The following is a 25,798-nucleotide window of genomic DNA, read 5'->3' as shown; positions in this document are numbered from 1 at the left end:
AGGGAGAGAGAGGAGGGGGGCAGGAGGTAAAAGTCAAAATGGACTCCCCAGCTGTGTACACAGAGGCAGGCACAAACAGTCTCGTCTCTGTACGTGTGTGTGTGTGTGTGTGTGTGTGTGTGTGTGTGTGTGTGTGTGTGTGTGTGTGTGTGTGTGTGTGTGTGTGTGTGTGTGTGTGTGTGTGTGTGTGTGTGTGTGTGTGTGTGTGTGTGTCTGGTGCCAACCTGTCAGATCCCCTGCTGGCTCCTCACTGTGTCCTGTAAAAATATTACCCCGTCTGTCTTTCTCTCCGTCTTCGCTTGCCGTAGTTTGGAGGATGCTGTAAAACTGTTGCTCCTCCTCAATCATCCACAGAGCATCAGGCCAAAGAAAGAAGATATGCTCTAATTCTCACATAAATACAGGACTTCCTTAAGACAACAGCCATCATCTCAGTGAGAATTTACATGTCATTATTAGTACTATCCTGTCCTGTGAAGGCTGTAAAGACGTCCACCTCGATAAACCTTTGACTCACGCTGCCCCAGGGTTTCATTTAGTGGTACTATGGTATTACTATAAAACCAAGCCCAGAGGTGCTTTGACAGCACAGTATGGTTACAGTAGGTGTGCTGTCTTTCCCTGTTGACTTAATGTCTGTGAAATCTGCAGATATAATGGGTTTCTCTGGCGGGGTGTGGAGCCCAGGAGCAGTATTGGTGAAAGGTATGTGTGTGTGTGTGTTGCAGACAGTCTGGTTAAGGTAGAGTTACAGCGCAGACTGACAGCCACTCTGGCAACTCTCTAATCAGCTGAGTTTCCCATCCCCAGTCTAACACTAACCCTCCAGCCTGCATCCTAACCACAGCCGCCTTTATCCCCAGTCGAACACTAACCCTCCAGCCTGCATCCTAACCACAGCCGCCTTTATCCCCAGTCGAACACTAACCCTCCAGCCTGCATCCTAACCACAGCCGCCTTTTATCCCCAGTCTAACACTAACCCTCCAGCCTGCATCCTAACCACAGCCGCCTTTATCCCCAGTCGAACACTAACCCTCCAGCCTGCATCCTAACCACAGCCGCCTTTATCCCCAGTCTAACACTAACCCTCCAGCCTGCATCCTAACCACAGCCGCCTTTATCCCCAGTCGAACACTAACCCTCCAGCCTGCATCCTAACCACAGCCGCCTTCATCCCCAGTCTAACACTAACCCTCCAGCCTGCATCCTAACCACAGCCGCCTTCATCCCCAGTCTAACACTAACCCTCCAGCCTGCATCCTAACCACAGCCGCCTTTATCCCCAGTCGAACACTAACCCTCCAGCCTGCATCCTAACCACAGCCGCCTTTATCCCCAGTCTAACACTAACCCTCCAGCCTGCATCCTAACCACAGCCGCCTTTATCCCCAGTCGAACACTAACCCTCCAGCCTGCATCCTAACCACAGCCGCCTTCATCCCCAGTCTAACACTAACCCTCCAGCCTGCATCCTAACCACAGCCGCCTTCATCCCCAGTCTAACACTAACCCTCCAGCCTGCATCCTAACCACAGCCGCCTTTATCCCCAGTCTAACACTAACCCTCCAGCCTGCATCCTAACCACAGCCGCCTTTATCCCCAGTCTAACACTAACCCTCCAGCCTGCATCCTAACCACAGCAGCCTTCATCCCCAGTCGAACACTAACCCTCCAGCCTGCATCCTAACCACAGCCGCCTTCATCCCCAGTCTAACACTAACCCTCCAGCCTGCATCCTAACCACAGCCGCCTTCATCCCCAGTCTAACACTAACCCTCCAGCCTGCAACCTAACCACAGCCGCCTTTATCCCCAGTCTAACACTAACCCTCCAGCCTGCATCCTAACCACAGCCGCCTTCATCCCCAGTCTAACACTAACCCTCCAGCCTGCATCCTAACCACAGCCACCTTCATCCCCAGTCTAACACTAACCCTCCAGCCTGCATCCTAACCACAGCCGCCTTCATCCCCAGTCTAACACTAACCCTCCAGCCTGCATCCTAACCACAGCCGCCTTCATCCCCAGTCTAACACTAACCCTCCAGCCTGCATCCTAACCACAGCCGCCTTTATCCCCAGTCTAACACTAACCCTCCAGCCTGCAGTATGACCATAACCCCAGCCTCCTCCAGCCCCAGCCTAACCCTCCAGTTTACAGAATAACCCTAACTCTAGCCTCCTCCATCCGTAGCCTTCTCCATCACCAGCCTCCTCCATCCCCAGCCTAACCCTCCAGTTTACAGAATAATCCCTAACTCTAGCCTCCTCCATTTTTCATTTTAATTTTACCTTTATTTAACCAGGCAAGTCAGTTAAGAACATATTCTTATTTTCAATGACGGCCTGGGAACAGTGGGTTAACTGCCTGTTCAGGGGCAGAACGACAGATTTGTACCTTGTCAGCTCGGGGGTTTGAACTCGCAACCTTCCGGTTACTAGTCCAACTCTCACCACTAGGCTACGCTGCCGCCCCGCATCCTTAGCCTCCTCCATCACCAGCCTCCTCCATCCCCAGCCTAACCCTCCAGCTTACAGAATAACCTTAACTCTAGCATCCTCCATCCCCAGCCTCCTCCATCACCAGCCTCCTCAATCCCCAGCCTAACCCTCCAGCTTACAGAATAACCCTAACTCTAGCCTCCTCCATCTCCAGCCTCCTCCTTCACCAGCCTCCTCAAGCCCCAGCCTCCTCCAGCCCCAGCCTTCTCCATCACCAGCCCCCTCCATCTCCAGCCTAACCCTGCAGCCTACAGCCTAACCCCAGCCTCCTCCATCCCCAGTTCTCCTCCATCCCCAGCCTAACCCTCCAGCCTGCAGCCTAACCCCAGTCTGCAGCCTAACCGTAACCCCAGCCTCCCTAAACCTGCTGCCTAACCCTAACCCCGGCCTCCCCCAGCCTGCAGCCGTCCATTCTGCAGCCTGGAGATCCTAGCCCTTTCATTACAAAGCAGCTGTGTAAACGCTGACACGGGGAGTTGTTTTGCTCATGTGTTCAGTGATTCTCGTCCATTAACCAGGCTTAGATCCAATAGTGAACATTACTACTCTTATGGGCCCACACAGTCAGCCCAGCTAAGGCCAGCCCAGCCCAAACAAACCAAGCGAAGAAAACACGGGAGAGCTGGTCCCATGATGACATCAGGCCGATGATGAGGGGATGGAAACGAGGGAAGGAGTGGAAAGGGGGAAGTGTTGCTATTTCTGTCCCCCTCCTGTAGTCTGTCAACGGCTCCCCCAGTGGGAAGGGAAGGATGGATTCAAGTGAGAAAAGTGTGACATTTTTTGCTCCATGGAGACCGCATAGTGGGACATGCTGCCAGAAAGAGAGATCCGTGACTCTGTAATGAGTAGAGTACAGTAACTACCTCATCATCATTTTATGTCGTTTTAATGACATCGCCAAATGATGTTTTATGTGTCATTGGAAAAGTTAAAAACACACGCTGGCTTTTGAGTCCACTTTTCATAGTGGCACTAAATTTGGATTATTCTCCCTTAAAAAAAATGGAAATTATTTGCCCTCAAAAAATGACCTCGTAAATTAATTTGTGAATGGTCCTAAGAGGCACAGTGAAGGACAGCCTTTGATCTTGCTTGATGGAAAATCAGTTGACGTCCTAGAAGTGAGAGTCCCCACAATGTACCAATGATGGAGAGTCCAGAGACTTTAAGCCTGGGTGCCTGACTGTTTCTCCAATCAGTAATGCCACATGGTTGCCTTGCCAAACAACACTGTGACAAGATGACTGAAGCAGAATCAGACTTGAACACAGAATAAGTCCATTTTGTTCTGAATTAGAGTATAAATTGTTTTTAGAATGAACTTGAGAGGATAAGTAATTGTATCTGTGGAAAGAAAATAATTGCCAGACAGACATTGAAAGAGCGATAACAGACCCTAAAGTACTCTTTTAATGGGTAGCAAGAATTGGGTTGTGTCGGTACTGAGCCCTCTGTGTTCACTTAAGTTTCCACAGTCGTGTGTGTTCTGCATATTTACCCACAGTGGTGGTTTCTGCTTCAAAGAATGCTATCCATTAACTTAGCAGTCAGGCAACACAGCTTTCTGGTGCCAAAAGCCAATTGTATATCACTGGAGAGAGATTGTTATCCTGCGTTTAAGCTTATCTCTCTCACTTTCCCCAAACCTCCCAGTCTCCCACAGTCTCAAAGCAGGGGTTACACAGGGAAGCATTCTAGTGTATCATCACGTTTGGGTGAGTGTCGTAAGGAAGGGTTCAGCCTCTTAGAGCCACTTCCAGCTGAAGGGGAAGTAGATTTAAGGGCCGGTTGATAATGCTGTTCACAACAGTAACAGAAACACCACAATGTATGTGGACACCCGCTCGTCAAACATCTCATTCCACAATCATGGGCATTAATCATGGTCCCCTCTTTTTAATCATTAATCATTGTCCCCTCTTTGTTGCAATAACAGCCTCACTCTTCTGGGAATGTTTTCCACTAGATGTTGGAACAGTGCTTCAGGGACTTGCTTCTATTCAGCCACAAGAGCTGTTCAATGGAGTTGAGGTCAGGACTCTGTGCAGGCCAGTCAAGTTCTTCCACACCGATCTCGACAAACCATTTCTGTATGGACCTTGCTTTGTGCACGGGGCATTGTCATGCTGAAACAGGAAAGAGCCCTCCCCAAACTGTTGCTACAAAGTTGGAAGCACAGAATCATCTAGAATGTCATTGTATACTGTAGCGTTAAGATTTCCCTTTACAGGAACTAAGGAGCCTGAAACATGAAAAACAGCCCCAAACCATCATTCCTCCTCCGCCAAACTTTACAGTTGCCACTATGCATTCGGGCAGGTGGCGTTTTCCTGGCAACCGCCAAACTCATATTCGTGAAGTGTGATGGTGAAGCGTGAATAATCACTCCAGAGAATGCTCCAGAAACCAATGGCGGTGAGCTTTACACCACTCCAGCTGACGCTTGGCATTGTGCATGGTGATCTTAGGCTTGTGTGCGGCTGCTCGGCCATGGAAACCTATTTCATGAAGCTCCCGACGAACAGTTATTGTGCTGATGTTGCTTCCAGAGGCAGTTTGGAACTCAGTAGTGAGTGTTGCAACCAAGGACAGACGATTTTTACGCACAATGCGCTTCAGCACTCGGCCGTCCCGTTCTGTGAGCTTGTGTGACCTACCACTTTGCAGCTGAACCGTTGTTTCTCCTACATGTTTCTACTTCACAATAACAGCACTTACAGTTGACTGGCGCAGCTCTAGCAGGTCCGAAATTTGACGAACTGACTTGTTGGAAAAGTGGCATCCTATGACGGTGCCACGATTTTTTTCAGCAAAGGGTGTGGCTGAAATAGCCAAATCCACTCATTTGAAGGGGTATCCACATACTTGTGTATATATAGTGTAGCTACTATACACACATTTGAGGAGTTTAGATGCGTGCACACATACAAAAGTAGCCACAAACACATACATGTACACACACACACATACACATGCAGTTCAGAATGCTCATATTGTTGGGAGGATGTGTAGGACACTGGAGATACCTGGAAAGGATACAGATGTGACTAAATATGGAGGCGTGTTGGTGAAAGGCAGAATACAGAAGAGGAGGTTCCAGTGAATGTTTTTGATCTATTGAGCAATTTGAACTGTAATCAGACCAAATTGTTGAATGTTGTTGACTTCTGCCAGTACCTCCTTATACCCCATTCCCATTCCTAACTCTTCTGGCCCTGGAATGTTCATGTTCCCTGATCGTAGTCCACACACACACTTGCATGGCCTGCCTGTCTGGTTCTGAGTCAGTCGGATCTTGTGGCGTTGAGACATAGAGACCTTGGCGTGGCAATTGTTATTCAGTCCATTAAAAGAGCGAACTCTCTGATCGCTCCAGTCTTTTGTTTGGCCTGGCGGGCGGGCGTTTGCACACAGACAGACAGGGCTCTGCTGAACTTGGCTGGAGCCTCCAGCAGTCTAAAGCTCTTCTGAAAGGTTTGGCCATGGGAAAGCCCAGGCGCCTCCTCACTTTCAGGGCCTTACTGCTGATCAAAGAAATGGCAGCCGGACAGGGATAAATCCACAGCTTTCACTTTCTTTCTCTCTCTCTCTTTATTTCTTTCTTTCTTTAAATTTTAAATGTCTCCCTTCCAAGTCATCTCATACCTTTTGCATGAACAGCTTCCCTATACTGTAGCTCTCAATAAAGGTCATTGGTCCTCGCTCATTTCCACCACTAAGTTCTACACTCTTAGAAAAGAAGGTGCTATCTAGAACCAAAAAGGGTCATTTGGCTGTCCCCAAGAGATCCCTTTGAAGAACCCTTTTGGTTCCAGGTAGAACCCTATTAGGTTCCATGAAGAACCCTTTCCACAAAGGGTTCTACATGGAACCCCAAAAAGTTTTACCTGGAACCAAAAAAGCTTATCCTGTGGGGACAGCCGCAGAACCCGTTTGGAACCCTTTTCTCTAAAAGTGTACTGAAATCGTTGATTAGATCAAAACCAGATCAAAGCATGACGGACATAAAGGATTGGACCATATGAGTCCAGCTAGTGTGAGTATTCTGATTTACATGAGTTTTTAATGTGTTGACTGGGAGAAGAGTAGAGGCAGTGTTTGTTAGTTAGTGGGGGGTTGTGGATGTAGTTCAGAGTGATTCAGAGTTCCCATTGGACACATCTGGACCAGGGCCGACCAGGCCAGATTAATCAAGCCCAGATGGCGGTGATCGCCCCAGTCGGTCTCTGCCACTGGGAGGGGGACAATCTTGTCCAGGCAAGATGGTCAGGTCATGGGTGTGAGCAGGAGAGGAGAGGGGACAGTTAGAAGTTGCTGGGTGCTCTGTCTTCTCTCTTTCTCTCACTCTTTCTGCTTTCTGCTGCTCTCTCATTTTCAGTCTGGGCTGGCTGTGATTGACCTTTATTTGAGTTTTAGCACCAGGGAGTTATAGGAGCAGCGCGACCACAATAATCTGCCCTATATCTCTCTGTACATTGCCTTTAGAACTCAGGAGGATCAACTTAAACCACTTCTCCAGGGTTTATGTTTGTTACATTCCTCCTGACAGTGCCTCTCAGACCCTGTATTCTATTTCATTCTCCATCTACAGTACCTCTAATGAATGCAGTATTAGCTTTGGCGCCACTACTGGAGTTAATAAGGCCTTTCCACCACACCAGAAGCCATCATTAGGCCCGTTTGAGTTTTATTACGTGCGATTGAATGGAAATCATATTGCTCAAATGGTTTCAGCATGAGTTCATTGTGTTTGATTCGTGAAGTGCGGTTAACAAGATTATGTTGCTGCGGTCGTTGCCTGGCGAGCAGCGCAGCAAGGTGGCCATTGAAGTCTGAGGACATTGTGTTCTTCTAATTACTTTGTTTCCACACAGTGACACACTGTATCTGTGTTAGTACAGTACAGTCCGAGAGGTTACAATTGCTGTTGGTACGGTCGTGATAGCTTCACCACGGTCCACCAGACCTTTAGACCAGCTTCAGACCTGAGGCTGGACCGAGAATGTTTGTCATGGGAAGGTTGTTATTGATGGGAACCAGCACTAAATGGGTCTCCCATTATATAATGTAGTTATCCCATTAGACAAATGAATAGGAGAATCCACTTTTCAACGCATTTCCGGACCAACGTCTCTAACCAGGAACGAGCAGCAGCGTACATTTAGTCAAATAGGTTAAAGACGAGGGAAGTAAATAAATTCACCCAGACAGTGCCTGCTCTGACTTAGGCCCAATATCTCCTACTGCAACATTTAAATGCTACTAAAGGGTGTTCTTACATATTTAGTGTATATTTATATTTAATTCAATAACACTTCAAATTCAATGAAACGTAGCTAGCAGAATTGTGAAATAGACTTTCAGTTATACAGAACATTCAGAAGGACATTTTGAAGAAGTGAAACAAGAAAATGGCTGACTAGTTCTCTCTCATAAGGCAGCCCTCCGCACCTCTGATTCAGAGGCGTTGGAGTAATATACGGAAGACACATTTCAGTTGAATGCATTCAGTTGTACAACTGACTAGGTATCCCCCTTTCTCCTTATCTCCCACTAGACTACAGGACCGGGCCCTGCTTTACGCAGGTCAACAACCAGATGTGCCAGGGCCAGCTGAGTGGCATTGTGTGCACCAAGACCCTGTGCTGTGCCACCATTGGACGGGCATGGGGACACCCCTGTGAGATGTGCCCTGCACAGCCTCACCCCTGTCGCAGAGGCTTCATCCCCAACATCCGCAGTGGAGCGTGCCAGGGTAAGACGCACAGACACACACACACACACACATGCATTTTTACACTTGCATATAAACACACCTGGATGATCTTCAGTCTAATAAACTCAACAAGTGAGTCACGCACAAACACACTCACCCTCCTCATCACGAACACTATAACCATTACTTGATCTGTCACCATAAGCAACCAAACTCCTGCAGCCTGCAACCACCACCCATACAGAGAGAACACACACACACACACACACACACACACACACACACACACACACACACACACACACACACACACACACACACACACACACACACACACACACACACACACACACACACACACACACACACACACACACACACACACACAGAGAGAGAGAGAGAGAGAGAGAGAGAGAGAGAGAGAGAGAGAGAGAGAGAGAGAGAGAGAGAGAAAGAGAGAGCTGAGATACACATCAAAGTCGGAGAAAGAGAGGAGAGTTCTCATTTCATTGCTACATGAACTGAAGTTCAACTTCCTTCATCAACATTCCAGCAGCAGACCCAGGCCAGTGTCTGTGTAAATACAGGCTGTTCTCTCTCTCTTCATTGTCTGGCCCCTCCCTGCCTCCACACTACCCACCGGGTTTCAACATTATTTGTCAGCGTATTGTGACGTGTAATCTACGTGGAAAATACATTGGATTTGAAAAACTGTTGTTTTGAGGGTGAAATTTCAACCACATGTTTGTCATCACCTTGTATAAAAGTTGTTGAATTTATACATTTGAAACAATATCAGATCTTCAATGTTATATCCACTATCAAAAAAAACGATCTTCTAGTGGAGAGTTGATCTACAGCTATTCATTTGGTCTCTCATCCAGGGTTTTAACCAGCCCAGCCTTACTTATCTTTTACATTTGTCACTGACTACTACCAATGGGCTGTCGTGAGAATGATTATTGAAGACCTCTTAGTAACTAAATCTATTCACTGTTGCTATCGAAGTCATTAAAAGGGTAGGTTTAACAGAGCAAACGAAATGTAACCATACTTTATCAATCAGAAATAGGAAATTGTGTATCCACAAATCATTTATATGTTGAATCCACATATCCATCTCAACCAGAAAAAGTTTAAGAATAAGACTAAAGCTAATCAAACTTTCAGTGGCTCAGATAAAGATATATTTGGTTGCGTTGTCAACCAAACACAATTCAAGAATATTTTTGTAATACGGTAAATAAAATTAAAAACAAAAATGAAAGGTTACAAATGAATGTAACAGTAGTTATTCAACCTTAAGTTTGGGAACACAGCCATGGCCACATTTTGAGGTTTGCCTAATGTAACTATAAATGTCTTATGTTCAAGATGCAAAGGTTTCAGGTCTGAGGAGAGCTTCACAATCTGCACAGAATATTGAACAACATTGATCACTTGCACTATGTACTTTGAATGTAATCTCAACTGCAATCCAAGTCATTTGGTTGTGCTATTAGATAAAACAGTGATAACACGTAGAAATACAACATATCTGACATTGTATTCCCATTTGAACTTTGTTGTGCTTTTAGATGATTGAAAGCATAGTGATAACACTTTGGTAATTCAACAAACTTCTGGCTGTCTTTTTGAGTGTGTGAATAAAGGTTGAAATCTCATTGATCAGCGTCTCAACCAAATATTCCCCACATTTCCATGTTAAAATGAGGTGGTGTGCCCAGTGGGTAGGCTCCATAAAGTCCAACCATGGGTAGGCTCCATAAAGTCCAACCATGGGTAGGCTCCATAAAGTCCAACCAGATGAAGCAGTGAGGCAGTAGATGACATGTACACTCTTAGCAAAAAGGGTTCCAAAAGGGTTCTTTGGCTGTCCCCATAGGATAACCATTTTTAGCTCCAGGTAGAAATAACCCTTCTGGGTTCCATGTAGAACCCTATGTAGAAAGGGTTCTAACTGTACCTAAAAAGGGTTCTGCTATGGGGACAGCCAAAAAAAACCTTTAAGGTTCTAGATAGCACCTTTTTTCTAAGAGTGTAGAGGTAGCGTGCCCTCTTATGAAACACAGCGCCTCACCCCCCGGCAATGTTCAAACGACCCTCCATGGACTGGAGCCTCTTCCTCTTTGTTGAGATTTTAATAGGATATGTCTAGCCAACACCTTCATCTCAGGATAATGGATTGCCTTTATGTAATGTTTTACAAAGGGGGACACTTACCAGCTAGCACATTTGGTTCCTTGGGAGATGTGGGAACATATGTTTTTGGTTTCACTTTGGCTGTATGTGAAAATGTTCCTGGGACGTTTGTTTTTAGGTTACAGGGAGGTTCTGAGAACATTTTACTCTCGTTCTTTGAAGGTTTTATTAACGCTCTGAAGTTATTTGGGTAATTTTAAATAACTTCCTTAATACTTTCAATAAGACTGCTATCTTATTTGGGGTTAACTTTTTTAAATAGGACCCTTGGACATTTATTTTCTTAGGCAATAACCATGCAAACACATTTTTTTTTTTTTGTGACTAGTAAGATTCAAACCTATAATCTTCTGTTTTATATCCATGGAATTAGTCCACTGCGCCACCAGGATGTAGCTACTATGCCATGATTTTTTTTACGCATACAAAGCTGTTAATTTCAGTCTATTCAAACAGACCCCATTTCAAAGGAAACAGGCACTCATTAATCTGGTGGCCAGTTAGTGGGTATGGCCAACACACCTGAACACACTTAACAAGATAGAGGAAAGAGTTTTATTGATGCTGAGAACGGGATGTATATGTTTCTAAATAGGAAGTGGCTCCTAATCCATGACCAGATTTTTTATTTCTGAGGCTTCATATCCATTAGTGGGAAATCTTGTGGGAATTTGTGTAATGAGTGCGTGTTGGTGGCAGGGAAGTCAGGCGCAGGAGAATCGAACTTGGTATAAACGGAGTTGTTTAATCAGTGCTTCACAAAACTCCAAAACCAAAATTACAAATAATAAAAATGTGTAATTTTGGGACCAGTCATCATGCCAGAAACCGGATTAGATAAAGCTTGATAAATCAGAGCTAAATACAAACAACCAAAACAGCAATAGCTACTACAATGTCAAAACATTATTTTATCATGAGTTCAGTACCATGTGCTTGATTTTGCAGACCCACGACTAGGGTGTATCGTAATTAGCTAGCTAGCTAACGTTCATATGCTAGCCAGCGTTAGCTACCTAGCTAGCAAGCTCTTGTCTAGTCCAATGGAAACTGATGCATCCCTGGCTAGCTAGATGACCAGTGGTGACAGTGAGGTCCGTGTATGAGATTCAAGGCCCTAATAAGTACCATCGTGCAGAAATAGCAAAGAAAATACAGTTTGATGATCTAGCTATGTTAGCTAGTAAAGTATAATTTAAAGAAGATGCGAACTAGCTTTGCATGCATGGAAGGATCAGTGTTGTCAAAAATGGTAGACCCTCTAGTGTTGTCAACATTTCAACCAGGACGGACTGTCCTATGGGACGCAAAATTGCCGGCACATACACAGATACAGCTCTCATGCAATGCAGTCAGTACACATTAATTCACATAGCCATGAGCGAGCATGTTGTGAAGTTTAAAGTAGCGAGATGTGTCATGTCCATGAGCTAGCTATACATCTTGCTGTCACACAAAAAATGCATTCAACAAAATATCACCCAATACATTGCATATTGGTCCACAATTCCTCTAACATTTGGCTCGTAGTTCTGGCACAGGAACGAAGTGAAGACAGTTTTCAGGGACCTACCAGATCACAAAAACAGTGAGCAGAGAGGGGGAGATAAAAAAATAATGGTTAGGGAGAAATCAACCATAAGACCACTAGGTGTCATCGTATACAGACAGATCAAATTGATTTCAAATCAATCAAATCAAATCAAATGTATTTATATAGCCCTTCGTACATCAGCTGATATCTCAAAGTGCTGTACAGAAACCCAGCCTAAAACCCCAAACAGCAAGCAATGCAGGTGTAGAAGCACAGTACTTGATAGAGTCCACTCGTATGCACTGGTGTAAAATCTCACTATTGCGTAAGATTTGTATATTAACATATGTGAGACATTTTGGAGAACACTTCTTATTTCATATAAAAAAATATATACATATTTTTTGTGGTATCCAATTGGTAGTTAAAGTCTTGTCTCATTGCTGCAACTCCCGTACGGACTCGGGAAAGGTAGAGAGTCATGCATCCTCTGAAACACAACCCAACTGCACTGCATCACTGCATCTCAGCGTCACTACAGACAACCTGGTTTGAATCCAGACTATATCAGAACCGACCGTGATAGGGCGGCGCACAACTGGCCCAGCGTCGCCGGTGTAGGCCGTCATTGTAAATAAGAATTTGTTCTTAATTGGCTTGCCTAGTAAAATAAAAAATGCCCCCTTTTTAAAAATTTAACTAGGCAAGTCAGTTAAGAACAATCTCTTATTTACAATTACAACCTAGGAACTGTGGGTGAACAACAGATTTTTACCATGTCAGCTCAGGGATTTGACCGAGAAACCATTTGGTTACTGGCCCAATGCTTTAACCACCAGTATATTGGAGTAAACACCTTGCAACCATGTCAGCACCACAAGAGTCACTAGAGCACAATGGGACAAGGACATCCCTGCTGGCCAAACCCTCCCCTGACCCAGATGCCCTACCCTATGGGTGTCCTGGTCACAGCCTGCTGTGATAGAGCCTGGACTTGAACCAGGATCTCTAGTGGCAAAGCTAGCACTGCCTTAGACCACTGCACCACTTGGGAGGCCTCAAAAAAGACTTCTGTTAGACACATACATACCACAGGAGGTTGATACCTTAAATGGTATCACATACATCAAACATGTGGTTTCCTTGTGTTTGATGCCATTCCATTCACTCCATTCCAGACAGATATTTAATTTCAGAATTATTTATAATTAAGTTCGGGTCAGGGATAAGGGTTTGTTTAAGGTAAGGGTTAAGGTAAGGTCAGTTTTAGATGTGGTTAGTCGTTTTGCAAGTCAGCAGTGTCCTCTAAAGTGCATGTTGAGTGTTGACACATTCTCAGTAAGGTGTGCTGAGAGACACATTTTATACAAGAGCTTTTCCACACATTCTAATGAAAAATAGCTGTACAGAATTGAACAACTGAAAAAGAAATACGATCCTGAAACAGCAGTTAGGCTTTCAAACTTCACTCTGCACACCTTTGAATTACCGATGTGACTGAGCGCCTTGGGGTTTTGTCAATGTTGTTTCCACTTCATTACCATGAATAGACGTTGAATTGACGTACAGTGCCTTGCGAAAGTATTCGGCCCCCTTGAACTTTGCAACCTTTTGCAACATTTCAGGCTTCAAACATAAAGATATAAAACTGCATTTTTTTGTGAAGAATCAACAACAAGTGGGACACAATCATGAAGTGGAACGACATTTATTGGATATTTCAAACTTTTTTAACAAATCAAAAACTGAAAAATTGGGCGTGCAAAATTATTCAGCCCCTTTACTTTCAGTGCAGCATACTCTCTCCAGAAGTTCAGTGAGGATCTCTGAATGATCCAATGTTGACCTAAATGACTAATGATGATAAATACAATCCACCTGTGTGTAATCAAGTCTCCGTATCAATGCACCTGCACTGTGATAGTCTCAGAGGTCCGTTAAAAGCGCAGAGAGCATCATGAAGAACAAGGAACACACCAGGCAGGTCCGAAATACTGTTGTGAAGAAGTTTAAAGCCGGATTTGGATACAAAAAGATTTCCCAAGCTTTAAACATCCCAAGGAGCACTGTGCAAGCGATAATATTGAAATGGAAGGAGTATCAGACCACTGCAAATCTACCAAGACCTGGCCGTCCCTCTAAACTTTCAGTTCATACAAGGAGAAGACTGATCAGAGATGCAGCCAAGAGGCCCATGATCACTCTGGATGAACTGCAGAGATCTACAGCTGAGGTGGGAGACTCTGTCCATAGGACAACAATCAGTCGTATATTGCACAAATCTGGCCTTTATGGAAGAGTGGCAAGAAGAAAGCCATTTCTTAAAGATATCCATAAAAAGTGTTGTTTAAAGTTTGCCACAAGCCACCTGGGAGACACACCAAACATGTGGAAGAAGGTGCTCTGGTCAGATGAAACCAAAATTGAACTTTTTGGCAACAATGCAAAACGTTATGTTTGGCGTAAAAGCAACACAGCTCATCACCCTGAACACCCTATCCCCACTGTCAAACATGGTGGTGGCAGCATCATGGTTTGGGCTTGCTTTTCTTCAGCAGGGACAGGGAAGATGGTTAAAATTGATGGGAAGATGGATGGAGCCAAATACAGGACCATTCTGGAAGAAAACCTGATGGAGTCTGCAAAAGACCTGAGACTGGGACGGAGATTTGTCTTCCAACAAGACAATGATCCAAAACATAAAGCAAAATCTACAATGGAATGGTTCAAAAATAAACATATCCAGGTGTTAGAATGGCCAAGTCAAAGTCCAGACCTGAATCCAATCGAGAATCTGTGGAAAGAACTGAAAACTGCTGTTCACAAATGCTCTCCATCCAACCTCACTGAGCTCGAGCTATTTTGCAAGGAGGAATGGGAAAAAACTTCAGTCTCTCGATGTGCAAAACTGATAGAGACATACCCCAAGCGACTTACAGCTGTAATCGCAGCAAAAGGTGGCGCTACAAAGTATTAACTTAAGGGGGCTGAATAATTTTGCACGCCCAATGTTTCAGTTTTTGATTTGTTAAAAAAGTTTGAAATATCCAATAAATGTCGTTCCACTTCATGATTGTGTCCCACTTGTTGTTGATTCTTCACAAAAAAATACAGTTTTATATCTTTATGTTTGAAGCCCGAAATGTGGCAAAAGGTCGCAAAGTTCAAGGGGGCCGAATACTTTCACAAGGCACTGTATGTGCTCAGTGGATTATTTGTCCGCTTTGGCCACAGGACAAAAAGCAAGAAAACAATTGATGCTCGAACTAAATTATACCTCAGATGTGCCCTTAAGACACTTCAAAAACCAAAGTATTCCTAAAATATCCAAAGCTGATTCAAGTTATTACACATTGTAAACATTGTACATTCAGCAGACATTGTACATTCAACTCTGAGTCAAATCATTCATTACACACAATTATTGCTAAATTAATAGGCCTGGCCACAGATGTGACTGTATGACAGTTATAGCTTAATAAAATCCTTCCTTCCTGATAGCTTTTCTGTTATAGTATTTTTTATCTGAAAAGTCACGTTCTCTCACTGAGCCTCTATCAGTCTGCCTTTATATAAAGTATACACACCAAGGAAGTCACCTATTCTCCAGAAAGCCCCCGAAAAAAGTCCTGTTGGAACCAGTTCAAAGCACACATGCACATGAACCCCAATGTAAGGAAAGCATTCCAGACATCATGGGTTTGGATGCTCTTGCCGCCGCTGGCAGTCGGCGCTCCTCAACATGAGAGCACATTTTCAGGCTTTGTTAAAAAGGAATAGAAGTCGAAGGTATTCACATGATTAGAAACAGACTGAGTTTGTGTGTGTGTGGGGGGTGGGGTGAGAGAGAGAGAGAGAGAGAGAGAGAGAGAGAGAGAGAGAGAGAGAGTATAAATCTTGGTTGCTTGGCTGGATACTGGCACGGTGTGCCAACTTCCCTCTCTGAGACTGGTGCAGAGTTAGATGACCAGGTGTGTGTGCACGTCTCTGCCCACACGTCGTGTTTCTATGTCCATGTCTTCATACGATCCAGACACATACCAGTCTCAGCACATATTCACATACCCAGACGAACCCCTCTAGACACACTGAGGGGTCTGTCAATGTGTTTCCACTGAAGATGATGAAATGCCAACACCTCTTCCTGGCTATCATGGACAGACTGTGAGCTAACGAAGTGTAAATGTGTGAAGAGGGGAGGAAGATGAGGTGATAAATGACTTTTCCCTCTCATTAAGCCAGTTTAAAGAAGACAGTTTTGTGTTTCCTGGTTACGGTGTCCACTGTCCAATCAGAACCCTACGCATACAGTTCCGTCATCTTTACTCACGGCATGATAGAAAATATACGTGTACATGAACCCACTCCCTGCTCAAACAAGGGCTACAGTCTGTACTGGTCTTGGTTCCTAGGTGGCGCTGCCAAAATATATCCCCTGTTCTGTCCTGCTGTGCCCCTGGAAACCGCTTTTAATGCTGCAACAAAAACTCCTGAAAAACGTATTTTAACCATATGACCGACCATGATTGGTTGTGGTACAGTGATGTAATGTTTATACCTACTTCCCTTTCAAATCTATATCACTGTATATCACAGAGCTTAAAATCCACATTTATTTCAACCACATTTATAGACTCCATTTGATTCAAGGTTAGTGGGTGGGCAGTAAAGCTTTAGAAGATTCTTCACTCATTAAGAGCAGACTCAGAGTACTTAAACAGCATCTCTTAAAGCAACTCATGTTAAGTGCTGCTTACTTGTGCTAATGGTCTCCATTCTCCTTCACTCCCTCCCTCTATCCCTATCTCCTTTTGTCTTTCCTTTCCTCTCTTTCTCTTCCTCAATTTCCCACCCTCTCCCCCTCTCCCTTCTCTAGATGTGGATGAGTGTCAGGCCATCCCTGGGCTGTGTGCAGGAGGTAACTGTATCAACACAGTTGGCTCCTATGAGTGTAAATGTCCCGCGGGCCACCGCCAGAGTGACACCAGCCACAAGTGTGAAGGTGAGTTACACGCAGCTCTCTCACTTAACCCCTGTAGTAATACCATATTATTATACACATTATATAACAAACTGGAATGTATTACTTACACTGAATTCATGTAATGGAACATATTGGCCATCATTTTAGTAGGCTTAGCTAAGTGAACTCAGAGCCTCAGTTAAGAGTTAGAGGAAGGAGTTTGAATTGTGAGCATAGATCCATTGTTTTGCTTTTTGCCGGGGTTTTGTTATGCACTATTATCAGTGTTTTGAATACTTTTGCCAGACAGTCAGTGGCACACACACACACACACACACACACACACACACACACACACACACACACACACACACACACACACACACACACACACACACACACACACACACACACACACACACACACACACACACACACACACACACACACACACACACACACACACACACACACACACACTCCAGTTAGGGGTCACATTGCTATATGTTGATTGGGTGGAATTTAAACAATGCAAAATGAAGACAGACAGGCTGCGGCACTTTGCAAGGTGGGGGCTGTAGGCCTTGGATGGGTTCCTAGTCTTTGGGGAGGTTGGAAAGAGCTCTGGGACTGTTTCAGCCAGAGGTATTTCACCCACTTAACTACACTGTCTGATGTGCTGTCTAGGAATATAGTTGTGTACACTTTGTTTTCCCCTCTACCTGCCAATCACTAGCCTCAGTCCAGTTAGTGGCTCATAGGAACTTGTACTTTAACATCATACTGTACCATACCAAAGTAGTATACTATACCTTAAAACCTCACAACAGTTTAGCTTCAGTCTGGAGATTGCATGCCTAACTCACTGTCCCACGCATACCTCTCATTGACATCAATGTAATGTGTCCCTTATGTTACCCAAAGTCTGAATTACAGTACGCACACACATCTCATGTTAGGATTGAGTCCTTATTAAACCAGCCCAGCAGGAGAGAAGGAGTACATAAACACTGACTCAGCAGGGTTATGGTGTATAAACCATCCCCTTGCTCCTCTCAGGCAGAGAGAGGCATTGTAATAATCACTGACCTTAGGGACTCATTAAGTCTAGGGTTTTGTGATAGCAAATTCATCGGGCACCCCCTCATAATCAGAACACAACTTGAGTGCGATAAAAATAGTCTACTTTGAATTTTTACTATGACGTCTGCAGTGCATGACTGGACGAACCAAGTCTCTGACCCGGGGAAAGAACATTTAAAAGTCCCGCCTCTTGGCATCGGATACATTTTTATGCAGGTTTCAAGCTAATTTCCTAAAGTTCTACACATTTTGGCAGAGAGAAAACGTCTCAGTTTCAAAGCTTAAACTGCAGTGAGTGCATTTATGTACAAAAATAACATTTGGGGAAAATAGTTTTGAGTTGAAAAATATATAATTGTACTGTGGATACCAATATCCCTGTGAGTCTTCCAGGCCCATGTTGCCCAGGGTTAGGAACATAAATTGCATATTAATAATATGACTTTGTATTGTTTTCACAATTGAAACTTATTCAAATTATGGGGCAGCAGGGTAGCCTAGTGGTTAGAGCGTTGGACTAGTAACCGAAAGGTTGCAAGTTCATATCCCTGAGCTGACAAGGTATAAATCTGTCGTTCTGACCCTGAACAGGCAGTTAACCCACTGTTCCTAGGCCGCCATTGAAAATAAGAATTTGTTCTTAACTGACCTGCCTAGTCAAATAAAAATTCAATGGATCCCTTTGCCAAAAGTTGTTTAATCTGTATTCAGTATTCGGAGAGTATTCCTTAACTTTTTCCACATTTTGTTACGTTTCAGCCTTATTCTAAAATTGATTACATATAATGTTTATCTTAGCAATCTACACACAATACCTCATAATGACAAAGCAAAAACTGTTTTTTAGATTTTTTTGCAAATGTATAAAACATAAAAACAGAAATAGCTTATTTACATAAGTATTCAGACCATTTGCTATGCGACTCGAAATTGAGTTCAGGTGCATCCTGTTTCCGTTGATCATCCTTGAGATGTTTCTACAACTTGATTGGAGTCCACCTGTGGTAAATTAAATTGATTGGACATTGATTGGACATGATTTGGAAAGGCACACACCTGTCTATATAAGGTCCAACAGTTGACAGTGCATCTTAGAGCAAAAACCAAGCCATGAGGTCGAAGGAATTGTCTGTAGAGCTCCGAGACAGGATTGTGTCGAGGCACAGACCTAGGGAAGGGTACCAACATTTCTGCAGCATTGAAGGTCCCCAAGAACACATTGGCCTCCATCATTCTTAAATGGAAGATGTTTGGAACCACCAAGACTCTTCCTAGAGCTGGCCACCCGGCCAAACTGATCAATCAGGTTAGAAGGACCTTGGTCAGGGAGGTGACCAAGAACCTGTTGATCACTCTGAGTTTCTCTGTGGGGATGGGAAAACCTTCTAGAAGGACAACCATCTCTGCAGCACTCCACGATTCAGGCCTTTCTGGTAGAGTGGACAGACGGAAGCCACTCCTCAGTAAAAGGCACATTACAGCCCGCTTGGAGTTGCCAAAAGGCACCTAACGACTCTCAGACCATGAGAAACAAGATTCTCTGGTCTGATGAAACCAAGATTGAACTCCATGACCTGAATGCCAGCGCCACGTCTAGAGGAAACCTGGCACCATCCCTACGGTGAAGCATGGTGGTGGCAGCATCATACTGTGGGGATGTTTTTCAGCGGCAGGGACTGGGAGACTAGTTAGGATCGAGGCAAAGATGAATAGAGAAGAGTACAGAGAGATCCTTGATGAAAACCTGCTCCAGAGCACTCAGAGCGTCAGACTGAGGCAAACATTCACCTTCCAACAGGACAACAACCCTAAGCACACAGCCAAGACAACGCAGGAGTGGCTTTGGGACAAGTCTCTGAATGTCCTTGAGTGGCCCAGCCAGAGCCCAGACTTGAACCCGGTCAAACATCTCTGGAGAGATCTGAAAATAGCTGTGCAGCTGCACTCCCCATCCAACCTGATAGAGCTTGAGAGGATCTGCAGAGAAGAATAGGAGAAACTCCCCAAATAAATGTGTGCCAGGCTTGTAGAGTCATACCCAAGAAGTGAGTAAAGGGTCTCAATAAATATATATTTTTAATGAATTAGCAAAAATGTCTAAAAACTTGTTTTGCGTTGTCATTATGGGGTATGGTGTGTGTAGACTGATGAGGGAAAAAAAAGAATTTCATAAATTTTACATTACGGCTGTAACGTAACAAAATGGGAAAAGTCAAGGGGTCTGAATACTTTCCGAAGTAATAATATACTCGTTATATATTCTGGCCACGGACCTCCGCGGACCCCACTTTGAGAACTCTTGCGTTAAGTGATAGGGCAGAGCATGACCAATATTAGGTCGTTTACCCACCTCACTCCTCACCCAGTCAGTTCCAGAAGAGACTGGTGGGAGGAGCTAAAGGAGGACGGGCTCATTGTAATGGCTGGAAGGGAATGAATGGTAGGGTAGCAAACATATCAAAGATATGGCAACCACATGTTTCACTTCGTTATGTTTATTCCATTCTAGGCATGAAAATGTGTCCATCCTTCTATTGCTCATTCCACCAGCTTCTTCTGGTCAGTTCCCAGGGCTCCACTCCCTAATATCATTAACTACCATAGAACCAATGCTAGACCACTGATGATTCCCTATTGGGTGATGGAGAGAAACTCAGGCTCTGCTCAAATACTTTGGAAATTCTTACTTCCCTCTTTCCATCCTTCCTTCCATCCTTCCTTCCTTCCTTCCTTCCTTCCTTCCTTCCTTCCTTCCTTCCTTCCTTCCTTCCTTCCTTCTTTCCTTCCTTCCTTCCTTAAAGAAGGAGAGAGTTGGTCTAAGAGTGATGTTGGTACTTTTATTTTGCTTTTACTTATCCAATCACTTTCCAATCTGTGATTAGTAAAGGAAGGAAGTAAAGGTGCATTTTTTGAACAGGGCCTGGGTGTCCAGTAACAGATGTAGAGAGAGAGATCAGCTGGGGGATATCAGTAGACCCTGAGGGTCAATGTAGGGTTAGAAACAGTCATATACCTGGAGGAAACTCAAAATAAAATAAAATAAAAATGTATTGGTTGCATACTCAGTTTAGCAGATGTTATAGCAGTTGCCGCTAAATGCTTATGATAAGTGAACAAATAATTTACAAAAATATGTTTTTTTAAATATTCACTATGCAGAAATCGCTCCACCATTTCCGGGTTGCTAAAATGAGAATAATTTGCCTAATTTCAGTTTATGTGACAAAACAAGCAAGTATAGTCTACCGAATCATTGTACCATCTAAACCTATTGTATTTTCAAGAGTTTGATGCTGGTGTACAAACCCGAAAGTAAAAGACTAAACTTAAAACGGGAAGCATCGAAATAGCGTACATAGAACATATATACCACTTCTTAGAATTGCTTTCAATGAGAATGACAGATCTATAACTCACAGTCTATGTGAATTTTGTCAAGTCGCCCAAAAAGTTACATATTGCAGCTTTAAAAAACTAAACCAGTTATGTAACCCAAATAGCACTGTAACAGTAATCCAAATGCCATCTAATACGTATATACACCGGATTCATTTACACAAGATATACTAAGAATAATATGGTCAGCAGTAGATATATTACCGTGAGCTATATCAAGAATCTAGTATATACATATGTAACAGTATAGACTTTACGTCCATCCCCTCCCCCCGACCTGGGCGCGAACCAGGGACGCTCTGCACACATCAACAGTCACCCTCGAAGCATCGTTACCCATCGCTCCACAAAAGCCGTAGCCCTTGCAGAGCAAGGGGAACCACTACTTCAAGGTCTCAGAGCAAGTGACGTCACCGATTGAAAAGCCACTAGCACGCACCACCGCTAACTAGCTAGCCATTTCACATCGGCTACACATACATATGCTGTGTGTATAAGCAGTGTAACTAAAATGCTATGTACATTAGCAGAAGTATTAGAGTGAGCTATGTCAAGAATACAGTATTTAAATACACAGTACAAAACCCCATAGCAAAATGGATAGAATTGCAGGAAATTAACTTCCGGACCAGATTCCGGACTATAAATATATACACTACCGTTGAAAGGTTTGGGGTCACTTAGAAATATCCTTGTTTTTGAAAGAAAAGCACATTTTTTGTCCATTTAAAATAACATCAAATGGATCAGAAATACAGTGTAGACATTGTTAATGTTGTAAATGACTATTGTAGCTGGAAACGGCAGATTTTTTATGGAACATCTACATTATCAGCAACCATCACTCCTGTGTTCCAATGCCATGTTGTGTTAGCTAATCCAAGTTTATCATTTCAAAAGGCTAATTGATCATTAGAAAACCCTTTTGCAATTATGTTAGCACAGCTGAAAACTGTTGTTCTGATTAAAGAAACAATAAAACGGGCCTTCTTTAGACTAGTTGAGTATCTGGAGCATCAGCATTTGTGGGTTCGATTACAGGCTCAAAATGGCTGAAACTCGTCAGTCTGTTCTGGTTCTGAGAAATTAAAGTATTCCATGCGAGAAATTGCCAAGAAACTGAAGATCTCATACAACGCTGTGTACTACTCTCTTCACAGAACAGTGCAAACTGGCTCTAACCAGAAAAGAAAGAGGTGTGAGAGGCCCCGGTGTCAAATTAGTTGGTCATGTGATGGCGGCTGTCCTATCACAGTCCCACTGAAATGCTGGATTGCGCTATGGTCTTATGATGACTGGAGGCCTATTGTCTGGACAAGCAGGAGAGGTGACCTATGCCCTGTAGTCTTTGAAGCCTGGTGGAGTGAGAGGCAGCGTATGGGGGTGGAGGTCCTTGAAGGTTAAGTAATTACAGCCCCAAGCCTGAGGCTCCGTACGTGGGCTTTGCTTGGGCCAAGGTGGGGGTTGGATGGTGGATGGGGCAGCTTTTAGGGAACATTGTGTTGAACTTAAGTGGGGCAGTCAGTTTTAGTTTCAAATCATCAAGCATTCCATAGCCCATTAAAGGGTATAGAATACTGAGTTGAACCATCCATAACTGTGAGTGTCCAGATACCTCAAATAGCACAGCTCTGAGATTGAGCGATTCAATCCCCATTTTGTTAGGTTAAGACATCACAGACCACCATCTGTTTTCCAAAGGGAAAATGGGTTTCAAAATGCCTTCCATGTTTATGCACCAACATGGCCTCATGTTCCTGTGGAGCCTTGGAGCTGTTAACATGTCAGGGAGGTATAGTTCTTCTAGGCCAAAACAATCGACCTGATTTCATAGTTGTTGTTGTTTTTTCCTTTCGTTTTTTGCCCCCTCATTTTCCTTCGATAAATACAGACTACTGGCCCAGGACCAGCTGTTAGCGCTAGAACAAAGAAACACTTACAGAGCAGAGATGATCTTAGTGTTATATATAAGGACCTCCCCATAGCGTCGAACACTTATACATGTAGATACACACACATACTGTACAGACATGCACAGTTACACACACACACACACACACACACACAGTTACACACAGTTACACACAGTTACACACACACACACACACACACACACACACACACACACACACACACACACACACACACACACACACACACACACACACACACACAAGGGTTGCAAAGGGTCGGAAACTTTCCTGGAAATTTCCTGGAAATTTTCCATGGGAAGTTAAGCACTGGAATTTGGGGAATTTTGGTTAAATTCATCAAAAAAGTTAGCTTATAACAGTGAACCATTTTTTTTGTGGGATACACATAAGGCCATTCTAAGTATTGTGGCATATTTTGGTTAAACTATCCCAAATTCAATGGAATTGCAACCCTCTGCATGCGCAGTGCACTCTTCCATCACATGTACAGCTGAATCTCAAGATCTTGCACACTAATGAGATGCTATTGAGCCCACACTACTACACTGTCTGAGCCAAGGACTACATGCTTTCTGGTAAGTTTTGATTACAATACTGGGTGGGGTGAATATATCTTATATGAAATACATAATATTTTGTTAACTAGTAAATAGTAGCCTACAGCAAAGTGTGTTTAACTCATTTCTAACTTGTTAACAATTTCTACTAGTTCGTTTTTGCTACCATGTGGGGTTTAGCTTGCAGGCAATGTGTATTGGAAGATATTTCTGAATGTTCTTCGCACAGCATACACCCCTCCAATCAGACATGCTTTATCTACTAATTTGCTGGATGCAGAGTTCAACAGAGTTCAAGTGAAGGTCAAGTAAATGATAGGGAAAGCAGACTGTATTGCAATCATCTCTGATGGGAGGGTCAAATGTTTGTGGGCAAGGAATAATTAACTACATCATCTCCACCCCTCAACCAGTATTCTACAATTACACAGACACAAGGGACAACAGACAAAACCGGTCTCTTCATTGCGGATGAGCTAAAGGCAGTCATCAATGACCTTGGACCACAGAAGATATTTGCACTGGTGACAGACAATGCTGCGAACATGAAGGCTGCTTGGTCTAAAGTCACACCCATTGGCTATGATGCTCACACATTGAATCTGCTCCTCAAGGACACCATGGCACTCAAAACAATGGATACCCTCTACAAAAGAGCCAAGGAAATGGTTAGGTAAGTGAAGGGTCATTAAGTTATAGCAGCAATCTACCTCACCAAGCTAAGTGAGAAGAATATGAGCACCACATTGAAGCTGCCCAGCAACACCCGTTGGGGTGGTGTTGTCATCATGTTTGACAGTCTCCTGGAGTGGAAGGAGTCTCTCCAAGAAATGGCCATATCACAGTCTGCTGATATGTACAGCCCCATCAAGAGGGTCCTCCTGGATGATGTATTGGAACTCCTGAAACCTATAGCAGTAGCCATTGTACGGATTGAGGGAGACAATGTCATCCTGTCTGATGTTCAGACTCTCTTTGCAGATGTAAGAGTAGAAATCAGTACTGCCCTGCCCACTTCACTGTTGCTCCAAGCAGAGGAAACTACAGTTCTGAAATACATCAAAAAGCATGAAGACTTCTGCCTGAAGCCCATACACGCAGCAGCGTACATGTTGGACCCCAAGTATGCTGGCAAGAGCATCCTGTCTGGTGCAGAGATCAACAAGGCCTATGGTGTCATCACTACAACTGGTCCTTGTTTGGGAACACACACACACACACCAAAGCATGCAACAGGCTGACCAGCTTGACAACGAGCCATCCTCAGTTTGGAAAGTGACAGATGAGTCTGATGTTCAAGAGGTGGACATTGAGGAGGTCCAGGGAGAAGACATGGAAGCCTGAGAGGAAGACAACCAAAGCTTTAGTTTCTAGACTATCATTTTACAGATGTATGTTGAAAATGTTTTTGGGAGATGCGATGGATCATTGGGTATCATATACTCTCTTTTGTTGTTCAGTGAAATCATCCCATGTGAAGAGTCAACTCATTTAATTAAAGTTCAATTTGTAACTAAAGCGTTTTTTTGATTGGAAGGATTTATTCATTTGCAATTATGTCTACTTATGATAGGGTAAAATGTGTATTTTTCTGTCTCCATATGATATGGTAAATATATCCAATACAAAGAACATTACATTTAAATGGTAATAATATTAATTTGCATATATTTCCGTTAATTCCCATATATTCCCGTTAATTCCCACAGAAAGTTTCCACCTCTGAATATTCCCCAAAATGTGCAACCCTAACACACACACACGCATACTGTACAGACATACACAGTTACACACACACACACACACACACACACACACACACACACACACACACACACACACACACACACACACACACACACACACACACACACACACACACACACACACACACTTTCTCACACATG

General features: G+C 43.7%; 1 protein-coding gene across 3 annotated transcripts in view; it reads left to right on the top strand.

The window, feature by feature from the left end:
• Positions 1-25,798, top strand: part of fbn2b (fibrillin 2b) — a 143,132-nt gene that overhangs the window by 27,767 nt on the left and 89,567 nt on the right. For all 3 annotated transcript variants that reach the window (XM_052475118.1, XM_052475116.1, XM_052475117.1), the window contains exons 7-8: positions 8,064-8,261; positions 16,835-16,960. In XM_052475118.1, the coding sequence (XP_052331078.1) occupies positions 8,064-8,261; positions 16,835-16,960 (324 nt within the window). The remainder of the gene's footprint in view (positions 1-8,063; positions 8,262-16,834; positions 16,961-25,798) is intronic.

Source organism: Oncorhynchus keta, chromosome 22 (genome assembly GCF_023373465.1).
Source record: "Oncorhynchus keta strain PuntledgeMale-10-30-2019 chromosome 22, Oket_V2, whole genome shotgun sequence".
NCBI classification, from domain to species: Eukaryota; Metazoa; Chordata; class Actinopteri; order Salmoniformes; family Salmonidae; genus Oncorhynchus; species Oncorhynchus keta.
This window is presented reverse-complemented; position numbering and strand designations above follow the sequence as displayed.